The sequence below is a fragment of the Heteronotia binoei genome, chromosome 16 (assembly GCF_032191835.1).
Source record: "Heteronotia binoei isolate CCM8104 ecotype False Entrance Well chromosome 16, APGP_CSIRO_Hbin_v1, whole genome shotgun sequence".
In the NCBI taxonomy this organism is placed as follows: domain Eukaryota; kingdom Metazoa; phylum Chordata; class Lepidosauria; order Squamata; family Gekkonidae; genus Heteronotia; species Heteronotia binoei.
In genome coordinates, this window is record NC_083238.1 from 29632664 (window position 1) to 29649420 (window position 16757).

The following is a 16757-nucleotide window of genomic DNA, read 5'->3' on the forward strand; positions in this document are numbered from 1 at the left end:
ATCTCAGCTGGGAAATGGCAGAATCCGCAATTGTTTAAAGTGCATGTACTTTTTAAATACATGGGCAGCACCCATCATTCTCCCTTTCTTGTTTTAGAGCAACCCTTGGAGACAAATTAGGCTGAGTGTGTGTGATTGACCCTCAGACCTTTTCTGGCAGACCAGTGATTTAAAGCCAGGTCAACCAGAATCTTGTCTGCCTCTCTAAGCACTATACCCCGCTGTTACAGGTTCCGTTTTTAAAAAGAGAGAGCATGACTGTGGTAAGGGTACTGAACTAGGACTGGGGAGGTCCAGGCACAAAATCTCAGGTTTTGCAGAGAATTCTGAAACACTGACCGATTTCTCACTCACCTTATGCCGCTCTCACATTCCTCTTCTCAGCGGGGCTTCCTTCCGATTTCACACTATCTGCCCTGGGGCTGCAAGTAGCATCGGTGTTTTTGCGAGGCAAACAGAAACTGGTTTTAGAGGTTTCTGTTTGCTGTCCGAAAACGCTGACGCTACTTGCAGCCCCAGGGCAGATAGTGTGAAATCGGAAGGAAGCCTCGCTGAGAAGAATGTGAGAGCGGTGTGAGTGGGAAATCAGTGACTGACATCCTTTCATTGGAATTTAACAACCCCTTTTCTACATTTGTAATTGTGAACATGTCCACATACAAGGGTAAATTTCAAGGCACTTCCCATTTCCTGGCGATACTTCCCAGTACAAACGACTACACTGGAATCACTTCCTTGACTGATTGCCCTTTTAAATCTGAAAGAGTTCTATCATCAAGTTTGCCTTTGCTTTATCACTGTTATTGGCATGCAGTACAGGTTCTATTTTTCCCCACAGTACTTGTAGGTTAGATGAGCTTGCCGCCTACTGTGCTAGATTCGATTGTTTATAAAACAGGCATTGATAAAAGCACACATTTATTAGATTTATTCAGAAGCAGCATTTTCCAGTTGTCTTGTCTAATCAAAATACATATCAAGGCAATAAAACCAAGCTTATTAAAAGAGGGATAGCATGTAACATTGAGAAGTCAAGTTTAAATAATCCAAACAGCAGAAGTCTCATTCGTTATAAATTTAGAAGTCCTGGAATTAGATGAGCAGCTAGGCCAGGAACACTAAATAACACACTATACATTCCTAGGGTGACTTTTTTTGAAGGGTCCAAATTAGACCAACTAAACCAGCAAATCAGTAGTAAAGCTAACAAGATGTACAGTACAAAGGCTGCATCAGTAAAAACGGTTTCCCTTTCTATTATTGCCCACCTCAGGAAATAAATAGTCAACAATATTAAACATTTTCACATTGGAAGAAAAAGGAATTGAGAGAGAAAAAGAGAGATGGCTCATATTAAAGTATACCTGCCTTGCCTGAATGCAATGGGCAAAGAAATAGAACATTTTTGGATAGCCAGTGGCTATCAGTTTAATCATGGTATAAATGACTTTAGAGACTTCAGCTGAGAGAAGCATTATTTCACTGATCATCATGAAAAAAATCACATTAAATGAAATGTGAAAGTAGTAACATGTAAAACATGTCTTTGTTCCCCATGAACATCATTAACGATATTTTAAAGCGATGCCTCAGGGGGAAAAAATGATAATGTTTCAGGGGAAATATTACTGTATTTCTGCCAGGAAAAATAGTAGTACAAGAAAATAAATTGTGCCACCTGCTGTATTATTTTTCAAAACAGTGGACTGGATCCAGACTCGTGTATCTGCAGCTGCAGAATTTTTGCCTATGGTGTGATTTTCCTGCTTCCTCTTTCCTGTAGCAGCCCCAAATGCCCCCAAAATCTTGTTATCTGTTTCCTAGGTAAAAGATAAGGGGGCGCTCTGGGCTGTTGTGGGAGGGGAGGAAGCAAGACACAACAGCCCAGAGCACCCCCTTATCTTTTACCTAGGAAACAGATGGAAATGCAGATGGAAATCCTTGAGCTTGCAGAAACACTAGTTGGCACCTGAGCCAGTGCTTTGTGAATTGTTTGTGTTCTCTGTAATAGTAATATAGCAGAAAGTGTACTCTGGTATGATCAATGGTAGATCAGACATGTAGCAGAAATACATGTAAGTACATGGTGGTACATGCTTAGCAAGGTGCTGCCCGTAAATATACATCCCAAAGGTCTTTTGTCGCTCAGTAGATGGCACTATGTTCTCTTCTATTTTATTTAATATAATCATTTATAGAGAGATCCCTAATAAGAATCGATTTGTACTAAAACATCAACAACCAGATAATCTTTCAGAAATTTACAAATGTACAGTATATTTATAACATTTCTTTCTGAGAGTGTCAGTGCAAAGATATACATATAGTACACCGTGATAATTTCTCATAAAAATAGGCGTTGGCATTGCATGTGTAAAAAAACAAACAAACATACAAGGCATGGTTCCAACAGAGGTCTCCAGCTAAAAAGACTAAATATATTTCTTTTATAAAGAGAAGCGAACTGTTTCTTCCTTCTGTTTACAAAAATATATGTGCAAATGGGTGTTCCTAATTATTCCCTATGTGAGCTGGTTATACAACAGAGTCCTCTTTGACAAGATTCGCAGTGTCGTTGAACGAATCCTCAGTTGCTGAGTAGGCCAATGGTTGGTCTCTCCTGAGAATGATCTTCTGAGGTGGGGACGCTGATGGAGGAGGAATGTTCTCAGCATCTCCTCGGTGTTCCTTTTCCATCTGCAACAAAGGGCAGGTCAAAAATGGTCATTCTTGTACTACACATTGGGCAGGCGGTGGGGGGCATCATAGTTCACCTAAGGCCTCTTAGAAAATTTTTAAAAGAGGCAAAACTTGAATCAGGGATTTCCCTCATAGGTAATTCTTAGCCAGCATGCTACACCAACTCTTGTATGCACAGAGTTGCATCTCATCACTCATAGAGGGCCCTTGAAGATTGGGGAGCCATATGTGCACTTAGAGAATGCCTGATCAAAAGGACACTGGATTGCCAGGAGATTTAATAGTAGAACCTTCTCACAGGGCAAGCAACTACCTCTTCATCTTTATTACTGAGAACAGGGATCATTTTGTAGAAAAATAGGTGGTGGAGCTCACCTAGGGATTGTTATGCAGCTGCACAATGGGCAAAGATGTGGAACTCTCAGGAGGAGGTGGAACTCTCAGAAAGGTCCAGGAGCTATGCTCCTGTGAGCTCCCACTGAATCTGAGGCCTGACTGAGAACATATATATGCTGTCTCTCCAGAGAACCTGCTCTTGAGGAGGTTTAAAACATATGATAAAATTGTAAAGCAGCACTAAAAAAAAAGAAAACCAATGCAGCCAGGGCATAAAAACAGCATAAACATTAAGCAGGCTTGAACAATTCTCATAAAACTCAGCATTACCTCCGAATAGATTGGATTCTCAAAGTTTGTACTTTGCTTCAGTTTTCTTTTGAAGAAGTTCCACTTTGTCTCCTGAAGGGGGGAAAAATCAATTAAGGGGAATATTTTGACTGGTAACTATTTTGGGTTCATGGATGACTCAGTGACAGGCAATTAACTTAAGGAGAGAGTAAGAAGGGTTCTGGCAAATACACAAACTTGATGGTGCAGCAGCACCCGATTAGCTGCGCTGACATTTGTGCTAGGAAGCTCTGCCATCAAAGCCCACTGCTTAGTCAGTGCTTGGTGTGAGTTTCCCTGTGATGGCACTTGCCCAAAGGGTCCACATCCAACAAGAGCAAAGAGTCACACCTTGACAAGATATAAGTAGGGAAGCCTATGCTGTATTTTTATCTTACTGTCTCTGTTTTGATATTGTTTTATTATTATTTTACTGTTGGGTTTTAACTGTTATTTATTTATGTCTGTAATCCACCCTCAGCCCTCCCATGGGAAAGGGTGAAATATAAATCTACTAAAATAAATAAATAAATCCACATTTAATTAACATGCAAAAGTGTGCATCGCTATAGATCGCCCATGGGCATGTGTCATGCATGCCTTACTCTGAAATAACAGAATTTGGGGGCTATATAAACCGACAGCAATTAACAGCTAGAAGGGCAAGAATATTTGGACCCAGGAAGATGCCACATGAGAAGCATACCGGGCATCACGTATAAAGGAACAGTGCAATGACTGACTGCCTTGCAATGGGATCATTGTGCAACCATTATAGAGGCAGCACAGCACAATGGTTATAGGAATGAGGAATGGAGAGAGCCTGGTTCAAAATCCATACTTGTCCATGAAGCTCATTGGGTGACCTTGGGCTAACTCACCTTGCAAGCTTGTTTTAAGGGTTGAACTATGTAGACTGCCCTAAGCTCCTTGAAGGAAGGGAAGGATAATAAACAGAGACATGCTAGTGATGGTATTAACCACATACTGTGGGATGACTGAAGATTCCATGCAGTTACTAATGCCACAGTGTTGCCCTGGATCCATCTTAGATAGATTTTATGCAGAGTGGCATACTAGTTTCAGTCTCTCTCTTCCTACTGCTTTTGGTACTACCACTAGGAGTTATGTTAGTACTACTTGTAGTAGTGAATTCTAATCAGGGTTTTTTTTGTAGCAGGATCTCCTTTGCATATTAGGCCACACACTCCTGATGTAGCCAATCCTCCAAGAGCTTACAGGGCTCTTAGTATAGGGCCTACTGTAAGCTCTTGGAGGATTGGCTGCATCAGGGGTGTGTGGCCTAATATGCAAAGGAGTTCCTGCTACAAAAGAAGCCCTGATTCTAATAATGCCAGTGATGTGTTAATTGGTGCACAGAACACAAAACTAATGTACTATCTACCAAGAGTATTTATTATGACTTAAGGAATGGAGACCAGAGATAAACTCATAATTGGTGTGACTGGAAAGTCAGAAAGTGGTGGAGCAGGATGAAAACAGGAGAAGGAGAGACGTTTGGTGAACAAAGAGGAAGAGTCTGTTTGAGGCACAGACAGCAGCAAGACAAGAGGGTGAACAAAAGATAAAGGGAGAAAAAGGTGAAATTAAGGGAGCAAGAAATGGTAGAAGATACTATGAAGACAGAGAAAAGTCAGAGAGATGGAGATTTTTTTTAAAATTTAAACCTTCCTTCAGTTGTGTTTAACAGTTTGTACTGGCTCAAGTCTCAAAGCCACCCCTGCCAGCAATTCAAATCAAGTGGGAGGGCCGGCAGAAGCAGCCAACCTCCCCACGCCATTTAGTTTTGTTTTGTTTAAGTTTCATTTAAGCTTGCACTAAAACGTATTTATACACATTTCCATGTTAGTCCTCTAGTGTGAGCTGAATCGCTGGTAAGGGCAGCCTTCAAGCTGCAGCAGAGGTTCAGAGGGAAGGCCGTGGCCTTGGTTCTCCACTGCTGCCAAAGCTTGAGGTCACCCCTGCCCCCACTGGCGATCCAAATAGCACGGGAGGGCTGGCAGAAGTCGCCGCCAGCCTCCCTGCATGATTTATAAGCCCTGCTTACCAGCTGGTCAGCAGGGCCTTTACATTGTGCAAGGGCAGCCCTCTCACTCCCCCGCCAGGAGCAGTACTTCAGGAGTCATTTTGGACTTCAGCAGCATGAGGGAAGTGGAGAAATTGTGCTACCACCAGTGGTAACCCTCAAGCCTCAGAGCCACCCCTGCCAGCAATTCAAATCAAGTGGGAGGGCCAGCAGAAGAAATTGTGCTACCACCAGTGGTGATCAGTGTTCCCTCTAAGCTGAGTTAGTGTGAGCAAGTTCACAGGTTTTTTTTAGCCTTTGGCTCACACATTTTTTCTTAGCTCAGGAAGGATTGCTCCCTAAGCAAACTAATTTATGCAGCAGCCAAATAGCTTCCTCACAACTTTAAGGCCAGTAGCTCATTTATTTATTTATTTGATTTATATCCCGCCCTAACCCCACCAAGGCGGGCTCAGGGCGGCTCACAATACAAAGATTCTAACATAAAGTTCAAATTTAAATATAATAACAATTAACATAGTTAAGAAATTAAAACATTAAAAAAACATTAAAAACTGCGTTCGTCCAACAGCATGCAATCCATACACTTCCTTCAGTTTTTGGTACTTTAGTGGTTTGGTACCGGTCAGTTATAGGCCAACCGGAAGAGGCCTGTCTTACAGGCCCTGCGGAATTGTCCAATATCCCGCAGGGCCCTGACCTCTTCTGGTAACTGGTTCCATCAGCAAGGGGCTGTTATTGAGAAGGCCCTGTCCCTGGTTGACTTCAACCGGGCCTCCTTAGGCCCGGGGATTACGAGCAGATTTTGGGAGCCAGATCGCAGTACTCTCTGGGGAACATATGGGAAGAGACGGTCCCTAAGGTAGGCAGGTCCTAGACCATATAGGGCTTTAAAGGTAATAACCAGCACCTTGTACCAGACTCGGTATATTATTGGCAGCCAGTGCTCAATCCTCATGACGCAGGATTTTTGCTCGCAAGATTCCACAGACTAGAAAACATTATTAGTGTGATTTTGCAGGATCCAAGTCACTGTCTAAATTATGCTCCAGTCTGCTGAAAGTGGTTTGCATCTGTGAGCCTGAGCACCATGGGATACAAAACTTTTCTTCTGAGAGCTCCATGAACATTTGATTCCAGCACATGCTACAAAGCAGAAGTCAGTTACCTGGGGCGTTTCTGCACTTGCTGGAGGCTGGGGCACGCTACTGGATATAGATGCAGCATAGATTGGATTCTCAAAGTTCTCATTTTCTCCACTGCCGGAAGCTGTGACCTAACGGCATGATATAAAAACATACCATGTGTTTTGTATTTTTGTATATGAGATAGCGCTGGTATCCGCCACCACTTACTTTCCTGTTCAGCTAAAGAAAATCCAAAGCAGAGGTTTCTTTCACAGCCTCTGAGGTGCACATGAATTAGTCTATTGTGGAAAAGCTGGCATGGTTTCAACGAATAACAGCACATGTTATATTCAATGGGGCACATTATGGTTCTCCTGGATTTTCTAGCTACCCATGAAACAGACTGTACATTTAACACCGACAGATTTTTTCCCCAGAGGAAAAGGCTTCACAGTTTTGCAACTCTACGTACTGAAGTTGTTAATTTTTATAATCCTGAATTTTGTTATGGGTTACGGCCAAGACAAATAAACTTGACTTAACTTGTTCCCATAGATGGTTTGAGAAGACCAAAGCGGAGAAAAGAAGAAGTTTAGTAATAATTAGATCAAATAGAACAATTCAGCAAGAGAAGAAAGCCAGGTTTCACTTTTCTCCCTTACTTGTGTAGGAGGAGTGGTGTTCGCATCAACTTCGCCACTGTCTTTTGTTGTATACATTGGGTTTTCAAATGTGATAGGCTGCTTCCCGGTTTCTGTAGCAAAGCTTTCATTCTAAGAATAATAGTGAAATGTTAGCTCCCATCCAATGTAAGATGTATTAAAGCAAGCCATAACATAAATGATAACATCATAATTGCTACATGCAGCCATGTTGTTGCTTGGTGGCACTGAGGAAGATAATTTGTCTTAGTAAAGCATCTTCTTTGCAAGCAGAAGATCTTAGGTTCAATCCTTAGCAACTCCAGTTAGAACGATAACACAGAGGGTGATATGAAAGACCTCTGCGCGAGATTTGGAGAACAGTGACCAGGTAGAATAAGGCTATACTGACCTTGACAGGCCAGTGATCTTACTCAGCAGAAGACAGTTTTGCAATGCTAATGCTCAAGTGAGCGTGATAAACAATTTATCTTCAAAACACAACAACCCACCCCCCTGGCACATATTCAACCCAGCAAATTCAACCATTACAGCATCCCAAGTTCTATGTAGAGGGAATTGAGCATGGGATCATCAAATCAAGGAGGTGCTTTTCAAGTATGTACATGTAAATCAATATGGAATGGGGGTTAAAAATGAACCTGTTTCCCATAGCCAGTGATAGGGATGGGCACAAACTGAACCACAAATCATGATTTGTGCCCAAAATGGTCAATTCATGGTTCATTCCAAACTGGTTCGTCTGATTCCACCACACCCAAACATGAAACAAACCAGTCTTTTTTCTTGGCATGTCATTTGGTTTGTGTTTGCTTCGTTTTTCCAGATAGCCGGGTGCCAGTGTGTGCATTGCTGGTCAGTTTCCAGTGAAACTGACTAGAAGCAGCAGTTCCGCTCTCCCAGGCCCCCTGCAGCTTCTAGTCAGTTTCCTGTTTTTCCAAAAAAAATCCTGTTTTTTCCAAAAAAAATCCTGTTCTTCTCTAGGACAACAGGATAACTGACATGTAGCTAGACAGGACGGTTCTCTGAACTAATTAAAAATGGAGGAAAGGTCTACTTTGATAGAACAAAAAGATCAAGAAAAGATGTAATATGTTAATGTATATTACATTATGAAAATCCTCACATAGATTCCAAAGATTCCAACCAAGTTAATATTCTCTTTACCTCCTAAGGACAGCATGTTTAGAGAAAGTGTTGACCCATTTTTAAAGACACTTCTAAAACTTTTCTGATATATCATTCACAGCTGACACCCTCCCCAACTGATCTCTTACGTGAAGCCTGAGCCAGCAGAAAAGAAGTTCCAAGTGGATGATGATAATTTAAAAAGTGCACATTATATATATTTTGTATATAAAATGTTCCTCATTGCATATAACTTTTAAAAACAAAACAAAACCTAAGACGCTTCATTGGAAGAAAATGCTCACCATTTGCATTGCTCTGTCAATCGCTGATTCAGCTCCAAAACCAGACACACTAATGTTCATGGTCCCATCAGCTCCTGATCGGAATGTTACCCCATTGCCATTTTCCGTGGATTTCACAAGACTGCTTAAACTGTGAAAACAAGAATATTTTTTTCACTCAAAATACCGGTAGATGTAAAAATAAAAGATTCCTTTCTAAACACTTGCACAGTTCTAATTTGGAGGAAAGGGACATTAATAGGATAACAGTTCTTCGAAGTACACAGAAACAGAATGCTGAATTATTTCTTTAGAAAAAGTACTCAGGAATTTTCACTGACAGAATGTCACAATATTTAAATATCCCCATTCGTAGTCTATGGCTGATAAAATCATGATTAATTGATATGGCAAATTTTACAGAATCTGTGAAAAACACGTCAGCAGCAATACTATTCCACTGAATGTACATATGGGAGGGAGATATGAAACAGGTATATGCAGCTGCATATTTCAAGTACACACCATACCCAATCAGTAATACATAAAGGGTTCCACTGAATGTACATTATGGCAGACAGCTGACTATGCCCCATGAAACAGACACACACAGCTGCTTCAGATGCAATGGGCCACACCACATGTACATGTGGGTACAGTGGAACAGTACAAACACAGTTCTGTATATATTTCTTTGTCCACGGAAGGATATGAGAAAGCCATCTTGTGTAGCAATTCTGCACAAACAGGGATTGGGACTGGGGTGTGTAACTAAGTACATAGCATTTTATTTGCTTTTCAGGATGATCAGTTTGAGTGACAGCCGACTGACATAGTCTGTTTTCATAAAGACCTCTCAGAGGACTATCACCTTCTATGGATACAGAGGAACACAACGGTTGCCTTATGAACATATGAAGCTGCCTTATACTGAATCAGACACTTGGTCCATCAAAGTCAGTATTGTCTTCTCAGACTGGCAGCGGCTCTCCAGGGTCTCAAGCTGAGGTTTTTCACACCTATTTGCCTGGACCCTTTTTTGGAGATGCCGGGGATTGAACCTGGGACCTTCTGCTTCCCAAGCAGATGCTCTACCACTAAGCCACCATCCCTCCCCTGAGCCTTGGGCCTTCTGCATCCATCAGCACTTCAGGTACAATCTGAATCCCACTGAAATCAACTGGAAAAATGCTTAGTGATCTAAATGGTTGTTAGAAGCATAGAGTTGGGAGGGGCCATACAGGCCATGTAGTCCAACCCCCTCTCCACGCAGGACCAACCTAGAGCAGAGGTGGCAAACACATTTGTTACGAGGGACGGATATGACATAAATGAGGCCTTGTCAGGCCAAGCCATATGTAATAAAATGTAATGCCAGGTAGTGGAGACACAAACTTAAGGACACAGACAAATACATTTAAAGATTTTTTTATTAAAACTTTAAATAAAACATGCTTAAAAGATTGGCACTCTTGCAATATTTTATTTATCAGTCTCTGATAACTGAAGGAAGCAAGAGAGAGGGAGAAGGAAGCAGACTTGCTCATGGGTCTGACAGGGGCCCTCTGGGGGGCCTGATTCAGCATCCGGGTCACACATTTGTCATCCCTGGCCTAGAGCATCCTTGACAAGCGTTTATCAAGCCACTGCCAGCAAGGGGGAGCTCACCACTTCCCTAGGTAGCTGATTCCACTGCTGAACTACTCTTACTGTAAAAAAAAACCCCTTTTCCTAATATCCAGCTGGTACATTTCCACCTGTAATGCAAACCCATTATTGTGAGTCCTATTCTCTGCTGCTGACAGGAATGCTTTCAATGAATTTCAAGCAGAACGCTGCAACCAAGAGTGCTGGCCATACATACTCTTGCCCTTCCTCTGATTTTTAAATGCAAACTGAAGACACTCAGACAAAACAAAGCAAAAATTAAAAACAGGCATGGGTTTATTGCTGTTAGTTCACCAGTGGCCAACTCCTCCAGAAACTTTTTTTTTTATTGCAACCAAGAGAGCACGCAAGGTATCTTGAAATAATCATATGCAGAAAGAGAACAGAGCAGGAACTAACCAGATGTTTCCTCAGGCCTGTTATCACCCACGCAAAACCTACCTTGGGAGTTTGGGAAGTGATGGTAAGAGGGAACCTGTCCGTCGGTAATTTAAAAAGCCGCCAACAGCCAAAGCTCCAATGATTACTATCAAAATGACAGTCAGCAACACAGCCACTGCTGCAACAGAAGAAAAAGAGTCAGCAGGCAAGATCAACTCTACAGCTGGAATTTCCAACATGGAATTCTAGACTGGCTCTCCTCCAAAGCCCTTAAAGCTCATGTTTGATGGTTCTATATAAAAGCTGGTTTGAAAGCTTACTGGTTCCAGGAGGTGTTCCCTTGGACAATCCTACTTCACAGTAACTTCCAGTGTATCCATATGAGCACCTGTGAATGGAAGGGAGATACCTAACTGGCATTGACTGCAGAAACATAGTTGTATTTATTAGTCTGGAAAGAATACCTACAAGACACTACTTTAAAAAAACCCATCAATTCCTTAGTAATTACATGTTCTACTGGAAGTACAAAGGGGAAAAAGGTCTGCTTGCTGTTTAGTGAGAAATGAGCATGCAGGAATGCTGAGTCACAAAGAAAGTAATCAGTTTTAAAATATTAGAGAACAGGTTCCGTTTCAATGGAGCATTAGTGGCCCCTACAGGATAAGCTGAATTAAAATGTGCTTTTGAGGGTTTTGGGAGGGGAGGGGAGATTCTTTGGTTTTTCTTTTGAATAGGTATCAGAGTCACTTGCACTCTGAACATCTTTTTTTTTGTTTTAAACACCTGTAGCCTTTCCAGTTACTCATCACGAGGTATTTGCTTTGATATTTAGGCAACAACCCAGCCATCAACTGGGGAGCTGCTGTATGGTTTGTTGATTGATCATTCTAGACAGATAGCAGATCTTTAACATTACACACACATTTGGAGCTGCAACAGGTGAGCAGACGGCCAGTGTGATTTGGTGGTCTGCATCACCTCATGGGGGATTGAATGTTTGAATGCTTCCAGGGCTCTTTTTCCAGCAGGAGCTCCTCTGCATATTAGACCACGCCCCCCCCCCCGATGTAGCCAATCCTCCAAGAGCTTAGAGGGCTCTTAGAACAGGGCCTACTGTAAACTCTAGGAGGATTGACTACATCAGGGGGACATGGCTAATATACAGAGGAACTCCTGCTAGAAAAAGAGCCTTTGCTTCTACCATCCCCTGATGTGCTCTATGCCTACTCAACATGGATTACATGAGATGAAAGCCTACCCAAGAACATTCCCCTCACGTTAGTTTTGAACATTCAATGAGTATTTTGTGTGTGGGAGAGAATTCAGGCATTTGATTCATCCCTCCATCTGCCTTCAGACATAATATAGGGCAGCTATGGACACATCTCATCAGAGTGACTTCTGGTCGGCAATAACTGAAACCTGGGGACATTCTTAACATTCTCTCACTGATAATGGCCAACAATTTTACTCTGGTCCAGATCCTCGAGCTACCAAACCAAGTCTACCTTGGAGACAGTGGGATATCTTAACACTCAAATGAGCAAAGTTTGAAGCTTTCTTCCAGCCTGAGGAACCTTTTCCCAACTTATGTGGCTCTTCCTCCAACAGAGGGAAATTGGAGGAAGGCTAAGTAGAGTATTGATGGATCCACCCTAGTTTTTCTCATTTACTGGTCTCCATGTGAGGTTTCTACACATCAGGATGACTATATCACATAATTGTGACATTGAAAATACTTCTCAGAGAATAAGGCCTGACTTGATCCGACAAGTTATAAAGCTGCAAAACAGAAAAGCTACATAAGCTGGATCACAGGCACTATGCATGCAGCTGGGATCTCCTCTGAAACGTTTTCCATAGACGACCCTTAGTTCATTCTTAAAAGGAGGCTGCCTGCTCTGAATTGGGAAAACATCAGCAAAAATTCAAAGTATTTATGAACTCTGTGCATTCTTTGGATTGCATCCTATTGTAACGTTGTGAAGAACAAACATTCTGTCATGAAGCTTGACAACCCTCTGAGATTTTCCACAGACTTACTTGCATTTAGGAAGCCCGTCTTCATCAATATAGCATGTTCCGCCATACATACATCTGCATGCTGGTGGCATTGTAGGAGGGGATTCAATTGCTATAACAATGAGAAGCCATGTGTGTGTTAATAACGCTCCATATGTATCCTGCAAAGCACTTATCAATCTCTATTTATTTTAGATCAAACTTCCACCTGGAATTTGTGACAATAATGGCATTTTACCTGTGCAGTATGTCCCTGGAAGAGTTCTTCACTCCACTGCTAACAATGTTCTGGCTTTAGGGAAGTCTGGCTGTCCTTGACCAGGCAAGGGCCTTTTTGGTCCTGGCCCCGACCTGGCAGAACTCTCTATTGGATTACATCAGGGTCCTGTGGGATCTAACGCAATTCCACAGGGCCTGTATGGCAGAGATGTACCACCAGGCTTTTGGTTGAGGGCAGCAATAGTTTAGTGTTTGGCTGGCATCTCCCTTTTTTATAGTCCCGTCCCCCCGATGCTTTGTAAGTTTTCTTTCCCCCCACAACAAGATGCCTTGGCAGTCTAGAATGAAGGAAAAAACTATAAGGCACCATATGAGTTTTTATAATTTTATCTGTGTACTGTGTTAATTTATATGTTGTTTTTAAAGCATGTTGTACATTGCCCAGAGCCTGGTGATTAATCAAGCAGTCATCACCATCATCAAGAAGAGAGCTCTTCCATGGCAAATAGTTGTGCAATGCTTATTCAATTCTCAGGGCGAAAGTAATCCAGTATGGGTTGGGCAGAGTACCAGTAAGAAAATGGCAAAAAGGATACCTCTAGTATTTCTACTTCAAGCCCCACCAACTACCTTGAGAAAGACAGAGTGCCGGTAGGAGATCTAAGTTACTTTCAACTCGTTGGTTCCCTGCCAAACCTGATGGATACATCTGTTGTGTTTAGGTAAGAGTTTCCCTGTTTGGCTTGCTGAATGCAATCGAACACATCAAGAACAGGATTAGGGCCCAGGAGCTGATATTCTATCCATCTGAAGAAAATACAGCAACATTATTTTAATTACCACGGAAGCTGATGACCTAGCATCGTCCTTCGACCCAGATCTGCGATGTGGTACACTGACCATGGGTACAATGACATGGAAGACGTGGAACTTCTAGTGACTAATTTGCCACTGGCAGCTCTTTGCAGGCTCTGGGAATGCATGTGGTCCCCTATGTGCTCTATTGTGTGCCAGCAGCATTTGAATGGAAGTAAATTACTCCATCTGCATTCATATAAATAGACACGTCTATTCAGAGCAAGAGGCCTCCATCTCAACCTGTCACACTTAATTTCAGTGATTTGGGGGCGCTATAATTTGCTTTTCTCTTTTAAATATGAGCTTTAATCCAATTAAAATGTTGGTCATTACATAAGCATGGAAGAATCCGTAAAGACTTCAGCTCTGCAGGGAAATTCTCAGCAATCCATCTTTTATAAGACATATAGAAGATACCCCAGGTTAGACGTTTGCTAGAGTGAACCATGCACATTTATGACAGGACTTTTATGACATCTCACAGTTATTGAATAGTGTGGGATACTATAATTTCAACTAGGCTCAGGAATAATTACATCTCAGTGTAGTCTGCTGCATGCAACTGTAAGTTCAATGCAGGGACAAGCAAGAGTCCCAAAGTGATCCAGGAAGGGGGCATGTCTCAGTGGTGGAGCATCTGCTTGTGGATCAGGCTGTAGGTGATGTGAAAGACTTCCACCCAAGACCCTGGAAGCCTACTGCCAGTCTGAGTAGACAATACTGACTGTGAGGAACTAGTGGTCTGTTTCAGTATAAGGGAGCTTCATGAGCAACTGGCTTTCTGAGGCAAGAAGGGAGGTGGGAGGGAAAGAAGGCACAAGGGCCCTGCAGAATGTAGTGCTGGGACCTGTCCTTCCTGCAGGCCCAGCCGTGGGGCTGATGTGATTGGCAGAGCTGCCCCTCCAAGAGTCCATTAAAGAGATGAAAGGGGAGGAGCTTTAAAGATGGTGCTAAACTGCACTCCCCCCACCCACTTCAGACTGCCTGAAGACACAATTTCCACACAGAGACTCTGCCTGCAGCCACAGTGCCATTTCCTCTTTAACTCAAGAGCAAAAAAAAAAGGTTTTATTTTCTTCCAGCCTAAAAGGGAAAGTCCACAAGCCCTGCCCAGAAAGACCACAATGCTGTTTGTAAGCTCCTCACTAATGTGAAGTATGCTATATTCCACATGTGAAAAAACCTCTGTTTGGTCTGTCAAAGGAACATATTCAATGGCTTCCGCAAAGAAACAAGGTTTAGTGCTCTCCCTTACCTGCATCACAGTCCGTTAAGCTTCCTTCTACAAAGCGAGCCCCTTGAGGGCAAGCGCAGGAGTATCCCCCTGGTCTCAACAAGCAGAGGTGGCTGCAGACATCTTTGCAAGGATTGGCCACTGCAAGACAAAATGAGGCAAAGGAAACTGCAGAACCAGCTGGATACAACATACAAAACATGACAACAAATTTGTTTTGTTTTATTTAAAAACATTTTTACGCTGCCTTTCCACTCAATCAATGTCCACAGGGCAGCGAACATAAAAAACATTTAAACAATTAAAAATACAGTTAAAATTATAAAATTTGACTAAAAATGCATAAGCAAGTGCAATGTTTCCTATCAGAGAAAGGACTTGGAGGTATGGAAACAGATGTATTACCCCACAGGTTTTGGGCAGACGTGAACACTACCTGATGTCCTCTTGATAAACAACAGAACAGGAGTCCCTTGCCAGCTTGCAAGGTCATAAGAACATAAGAGAAACCATGTTGGATCAGGCTAATGGCCCATCTAACACTGTCACAAAGTGGCCAAAAAAACAGGTGCCATCAGGAGGTCCACCAGTGGGGCCAGGACACTAGAAGCCCTCCCACTGTTCCCCCCTCCCCCAAGAGCCAAGAATACAGAGCATCACTTGCCCCAGGCAGAGAGTTCGATCTATACCTTGTGGCTAATAGCCACTGATGAACTTCTGCTCCATATGTTTATCCAATCCGCTCTTGAAGCCATCTATTCTTGTAGCTGCCACCACCTCCAGTGGCAGCAAATTTCATGTTCTATCACTCTTTGGTAGAAGAAGTGCTTCCTTTTATCTTCTAACCCATTACCTGACTGACTGCAGGTTCTAACCCATTACCTGATTACTGGCCCATTACCTGACTGACTGCATCTATGTTGATGATAGATGCGGACTTGAGTAAGCCAAGGGTTGATGGTCAGAACTTTGACTTTTTCCCCCTTCCCAAATTTGTCTTCTTTCCAGACTTCTCCTCTTTCCTTAGACATCCAGTAGAGATGGCCTTCGAAGACGTCAAGACTATATGGGCTGTTTACTTTTTGTTAAACAAAACAGAAGTTAATAAGCAAAATGGACAGCCGCACCAGAGAGTGAACATTTGCTCTTCAAACAGTTCTCATCACACGTTTCTATACATTTGAATTAATGGTTATTAATGCTGATTTTGGGAACGAAGTTCCAAAGACCTGGCAGCATTTTCTACCCAAACTTAACTTTTTCAGCGAGTTTTCAGGCTTTGCCACAAAAACTGAAATAAAATTATCACTTCGGATTATGCACAACACAAATGCTGCACTACTTGACCGACCGTGTATGCATTTACTGAATCTTAGCGCTATGTAACAAGTCTTGTCCCCCAAGGTAGTCTTTAACAAAACACCTGCTACCACAGTATGAACAGACCCCCAAGTGTCTTGGGATTACTTTGAAAAAAATGGCTTTAGTCCATGTTTAGTTTCATACCTCCCCGCACAACAGTCTTCCTGTCAGTCCCGTCAGATTTCATAGATTCAATTAGGTTTTCCTTCACATCACTCCAGTATATTCTGTCATTGTTCAAATAATCAATAGAAAGGCCAGTTGGCCAGCCGAGGTCCTCGGAGACCAAGGTTTGCCTTTGCTGACCATCCATCCAGGCACTCTCAATTTTTGGTTGTCTTCCCCAGTCCGTCCAGTACATTAGCCTAATGAGAGTAGAACCAGCGGTTATACAGG

At 42.4% G+C, this 16757-nt stretch overlaps 1 protein-coding gene across 1 annotated transcript in view; it reads right to left on the reverse strand.

Moving 5' to 3' along the window:
• Positions 1-2068: 2068 nt before the first annotated feature.
• The window catches only part of LRP2 (LDL receptor related protein 2), a 204885-nt gene continuing 190196 nt past the window's right edge, over positions 2069-16757 (reverse strand). Inside the window, exons 69-79 of the mRNA XM_060257327.1 lie at positions 16506-16726; positions 15901-16077; positions 15021-15140; positions 12710-12800; positions 10984-11051; positions 10724-10841; positions 8636-8765; positions 7203-7313; positions 6582-6689; positions 3367-3438; positions 2069-2697 (exon numbers count right to left, since the gene is read on the reverse strand). Of these exons, the coding sequence (XP_060113310.1) occupies positions 2536-2697; positions 3367-3438; positions 6582-6689; positions 7203-7313; positions 8636-8765; positions 10724-10841; positions 10984-11051; positions 12710-12800; positions 15021-15140; positions 15901-16077; positions 16506-16726 (1378 nt within the window). The 3' untranslated portion in view covers positions 2069-2535. The remainder of the gene's footprint in view (positions 2698-3366; positions 3439-6581; positions 6690-7202; positions 7314-8635; positions 8766-10723; positions 10842-10983; positions 11052-12709; positions 12801-15020; positions 15141-15900; positions 16078-16505; positions 16727-16757) is intronic.